General features: G+C 38.1%; 1 protein-coding gene across 1 annotated transcript; it reads left to right on the forward strand.

Annotated features, from left to right (window-relative positions):
* The first annotated feature begins 321 nt into the window (after positions 1 to 321).
* cep20 (centrosomal protein 20) lies at positions 322 to 4,426 on the forward strand. The gene is made up of 4 exons (XM_079554280.1): positions 322 to 393; positions 697 to 894; positions 1,449 to 1,533; positions 4,143 to 4,426. Exons 1-4 carry the CDS (start codon positions 366 to 368, stop codon positions 4,261 to 4,263), a joined length of 432 nt encoding a protein of 143 aa, XP_079410406.1. The 5' UTR covers positions 322 to 365; the 3' UTR covers positions 4,264 to 4,426.
* The last annotated feature ends 1,006 nt before the right edge of the window (positions 4,427 to 5,432 follow it).

The following is a 5,432-nucleotide window of genomic DNA, read 5'->3' on the forward strand; positions in this document are numbered from 1 at the left end:
ACAAGCTTGTTGATTTTTCACAGACCATTTATTTTAGTGAACTGTACATGCTGGATAATAAAACTCCTTTATATATATATATATGTATATTTATTTTGTCATTGATTAGAAAATATTGTGTCAGCAGTAATAAAGTTAAGGTGTATTAGAAAGTTTGTTGTATAAAGTTTAGGTATTGACCCCATAGAGAAATTTGACCCATCCTTCTATGCCACTGTTTTACATTTGAAGGCTTTTAAAACTGGGGGATCCGGGTCTCGATGCTACTTGTAGTGACAGTGGGAGTTGCACATGTGACCACCGGCCAGTAGGTGGCAGTGTTCAGTGATAGTCGACCGCGCGGGGTTTGTTTACATTTTGTTACAATGGCGACTATCACGGAGCTGAAGTGCGGTGAGAAGAATAAACTTTGTATTTAAAGTAGCCTACATGAACTGCATTTATGAAAAGATAAACGTGTATATTTAATTGTGTGGATTAAAACGTTTTATTATATAGTCAAAAGTGCCATTTAGCATTGGCTAACTACCTGCAGGACATCTACAGAGACATTAACAGAGATAGAGATGTAGTTAACGTGACTCCTTCAGATGCTAGTTACCTTTAATTACAGCGTTTTTAACGTTATACCAATATCTTGGTTGTATATTGAGCACAACAATAGTCGTACCTAAACATACACGTGTGTGCCTTCAGCCGTGAGAGAGACGCTGGAGTCCCGCGGGGTGCTGGGACAACTCAAAGCCCGGATCCGGGCCGAGGTGTTCAGTGCCCTGGAAGACAAGCAGCCCCCGAGGCCACAGCTGTCCCACGAAAACCTCCTCATCAACGAGCTCATCCGGGAGTACCTGGAGTTCAATAAGTACAAGTACTCTGCGTCTGTACTCGCAGCAGGTAAAGGAGTTGGATCAAGCTGTTATTGTTGGAATTATTAAAGGGCATTTGAAAGCCCCGCTGCTGTAATGCCAGCCCTGATCTAATCTCTATCATGGACACACATTACAGATGATCTCACTTTTCGTTTCATGTGACTTTCATGCGTCCTACTGTTGACCAGAATCACCAGATTTGCTCTATCACACACCCCATTACCACTTAGACACCACACATGCTGAAGTTGTTTGGATTTGTGCAAAATATCACCCTGATTTATGGGTTAACAGTGATCCCTTGAAGCTAAAATAACTGTGATGTAAAACAGGGGTTATAAGGTGTGTACACACTGAGGTTTCAGTCACCACTAAACTGTCAAAGGTTTATTTTCAGAATAAAAACATTTCTCAATGTTTTTAACCAAAGAAAGTCACACCTGAGGGACAGAATGAACCGAATGAACTAAGTGGTTGCATATTTTGTGTGTTTTTGTCAGACATTTCCTCAGAATTCAAATTTGAGCTGTTATTTTAGAGCCAGTCTTCTCCTAAAGTAAATGATGTTTGTGTTTTCAGAGTCAGGCCAACCCGAAGTTCCCTTGGACCGACAGTTTTTGGCAAATGAGCTGAATGTTGCCGAAGATGCCAGCTCCAAGTCAGTGTAGGTTCAAAGATGTCACTTTTGCATTGTCATATTAATGGTTACATAAACTATTTGAGTCAGAAACATTTTTTTTTTTACTCATGAAAGTTTAGAGTATTACGGTAGAATTGTTAAAGCCAGAATGCCTAACCTTTCACCCAATTAACAGAATAAAATACAGCATTTAATGTATTATATATTGTTAAAAAATACACTTGTGCTCTAAAGTTTACATACCCTGGCAAATGTTTTATTTTTTCAGAGATTACGAACACAACAAGTTTTATTTTTCTCATAGTTAGTGGTTGTGTGAAGCCATTTATGGTCAAACAACTGAACCCGGTGATCTTGGCCTGATATTATGCTCACAAGTTGATACAAACGGGTGTAAATGGCTACTAAAGGTCAGCATCCTCACCTGTGACCTGTGTTTGTACACTGTAAAAAGCAAATATCAAGGACTGCCTTAAAGGTCCTATATCATGCAAAATCGACTTTTTGGAGCTTTTAGCCATGTTGTTATGCTATTTCCTTATCAAAAACACCCCCAGAGTGGTTTGTGGCTTCATTCACGCAGCTCTCAGTAATCCTCCCTCTCCTGCTCTCTGAGCAGCTGCTCCTCCTTCTCCTCATGAACGACTGAGTGTTCAGTTGTGTCATAACAGCGGAACGGAAGTGCTCGACGTCTGTAATGTAATGTCTTAATTCTATGCTTACGGACGGATTTTAATTTGCAAAACAGCGTTTTCATTATTTCGGTCGTAATAGAGAAACAAAGAGTAAAAAATGAAAAAGAAAAAAAAAAAAAGAAAAAAGGATGTGCCTGAGGTGCTTCCAGGTCAGCTGTGGCCAAAACAAACACATCGCGTCTGAACAGATCAGTCATGTTTGCGCTGCAGCTGTGAAGATGGAGCTCGTTACCTACTCTGAACACACCTGTTATTTATTCTTAACTAACGATAATGTCACGGACGGAGAAAAAGAAGCGCGTTTGGCTACGAGGACGAGGAGTTTATATTCAACCTTTTTCAAGAAGAGGCCACTCAGCTGTTTTTTTCTCCGGGATTCAGCGACTATCAGCCAAAATATTGTTTTTCTGTGACTGTCACTGATGGATGTTTGGTGAACCTTCGCCAGAATCAAAGTGGATTAACTTTTATAACCAACGCGAGTCCCATAATGTAAACAGCGATGGAGCAGAGCGGTGAGTCAATCCAAACGCGGGTTAGCTTGTGTGTTAGCATATTAGCATGTGTGTTAGCCATTTATGAAGCTGTGTTGCAGATGTCAACTCTGTATAACTGCATCGTGAAGTGACTTCACTTATTGCTGTTTATTTATATTAAGGTAAAGTTGTATGCGCGGAGAGAGGGGGCGGAGTTAACTGAATCGAAGTGTTGTGTCTTCCGGGTTTGAAAAATACCTCCAGAAAACACTTATATTTATCACAAAAATGAGTGCTCCATAATGGTAGAGGTACAATATATCATATAAATGCCTATACTTAACTTTGGAATGGCTAAAATAGCATGATATAGCCCCTTTAAATGATTTGAATTTAGGAAATGTATCTTGTCTTGAGCGCTTTTCACTCATTTAGACTTTTTTCCTGATCAGACCAAGTTTACTTTGCTAGTGGGAGGACATTTCAATCTAGTTTGAAGGTAAATCTTGCTTGAAATGAGAAAGTAAAATTGCCAAAGATATAAGACCAATTTTCTTACCCCATTGGCAAAGAAAATAACCTGAAATAAGTAGGTATTGATGAAACGAGTCAGAAACATATTAGAACAAGTGAAATAATCTAGGACAAATGCCAAACTACATTTTAGCAAGTCAAAACAACACAAATTTGGATTATCATGCTCAAATTGAGACATTTATACTAATCTAGTTAATCACTTTTTCTGTGTAATTAATGTATGTGTATAAAAGGTTAGTGAGTTTGTGGGCTCCTGACAGACCCATGTTGTCTTTCATCCAGCGCTGCACTGACGTTTCTGAGTCATGAGGAAAGCAAAAGAATTGTCAGAGGATCTGCAAAATGGGAAAGGGTTTTAAAAAAAGATATCACAGGTACGGAGAGCAGCAGTTGTTGAAACCAAACCACGGTCAGGTAGACCAATGATGTTAAAGGGGGCAATACATGGGGTATGTAAACGTTTGATCAGGGTCATCTCGATAGGTCCTTTTGTCATTATTTAAAAAGAGTAAACTCTGTTGTTTAACCAAAACTGGCTTCGCACAACCACTAACTATGAGTGAAAAAAACGTTTTTTTGTGTTTTCATTCATATTCTCTGAAAAATGTCCAAAAGAAATCAAAAATGCTGTCAGGGTATATGTAAAATTTTGAGCACAACAGTACCTACAAAATGAACAAAGATGGCTCACCTCTCCTAAGAACTGACTTGTAACTTCAGTGGGAGTGGGGATGCCTACAGCTCGTCTCGATGGAGATGTTGAATAAAGTCAATGATATGATTTTCAAAGGTTTTTCCCGTGAAAGCTTGATGCCACATCACACAATAATGGCTAATCAGCGTTTGTTTTCTGTACCAAAATAGCCATACAGCTGCAAAACTTTCACACATAAAAGTGTTGTTATATTTGCCTGTCTCTGTGCAGACCTCTTCTCTATGGGCTGGTGTCCCACTGTGTGAACAGTGCTGACAGAGAGAAAGTGTTTCTGAGGGGGTCGTCTCTTCCTCCTGGACCCAGTTGCTCCACACAGGGAGCTGACGCCTAAAAACAACTCACACTCACTAAACTGTACAGGATGGACCAAAACCTTGATAGAAGAGATTGGAAATGTTATACAATACTGAGCTTTTTTGTACTTTTAAGTGTAAATAGACAGACTTAGATGTTATAGTTTTGGTAGCATTAACTCAATGCTCTTGTATTATTTTAATTTTGTCTTGTTCACTTTTATACGTGTACTTGTAAATTGATGGTCAAATAAACTTTTATATATTTTCAGTTTTTATCATAAATAATATTGTTTTAATTTACTACCACTAGAGGGGAGCAAACACTAAAAAAAAGAATGCAGCAGTAGAAGCAACTCTAGTTACTAACATTTGCACTAGAGAAACTGTAAAGATACAGTTTGGGGAATTTGAGACATTTTTGACACATCCACAATTACCTCCAATTGACACATTGATTTTGTTTTGATGAAAAGCACAAATATTTACCATAACAACTGATCCCATTACCAACCCTACGTCTGCTGCTATTCATTCGGAGACCAAGGTTAAACAGACCTAAATAAACTTTAGTCTTATCTGTAATCGTGTTAACATTTTGGCTGCCATTGTATTTCACACAGCCCACTCAACATGAACGTTTAACTGCTCAACCAAAACCAAAACATTAGTGTCATTAAGATGTTTTAACTCTGTCTATGATGACAGTTTATCCCCTGTGTTTAACTCCCTTTGCCTCTCAAACTATTTTTCAGACATGCACTTTTAGCTTGTAATCATATTGCTGCAGACAGAAACATGTGTTTGCCTAAAATACATAGAGGTGAGCAAATCTTAAGCAGAATATATTTTCCTTTTATAGGCTGCATGTTTTAGATGTATAGTAAATATTCATATTAAACATGTAATAGCTACATAGTGCATAGCTGATTAATCAAACATTCCAATGCAGATACTTTTTACTTGTTTTGAACCACCCCCAAATATTTCAAAACAAGTCTTTCCTTACTTTAACTTAAATATATGAAATATTAACGCTGTTGAAAACACAGTCCAACATGAGGGCACTACACTGTTTTGTGTTGTGTACAGCTCTGCTATCCTTATCTGATTTATTTTAAGCATGGGGTTTTCTTTTCCACTGTAAGAGGCCTCCCAATTACCTTAAACATTCTGAAAATTATTTATTAACATATGTGAGCACTGG

The sequence above is a fragment of the Gobius niger genome, assembly GCF_951799975.1.
Source record: "Gobius niger genome assembly, chromosome: 3".
Classification (NCBI taxonomy): Eukaryota; Metazoa; Chordata; class Actinopteri; order Gobiiformes; family Gobiidae; genus Gobius; species Gobius niger.

Coding starts and splice junctions, on each gene's coding strand:
- cep20 (XM_079554280.1), top strand. CDS start 366: ATGGCGACTATCACGGAGCTGAAGTGCG. Junction 895..1,448: donor TGCGTCTGTACTCGCAGCAG/GTAAAGGAGTTG, acceptor TTGTGTTTTCAG/AGTCAGGCCAACCCGAAGTT. Junction 1,534..4,142: donor GATGCCAGCTCCAAGTCAGT/GTAGGTTCAAAG, acceptor GTCTCTGTGCAG/ACCTCTTCTCTATGGGCTGG.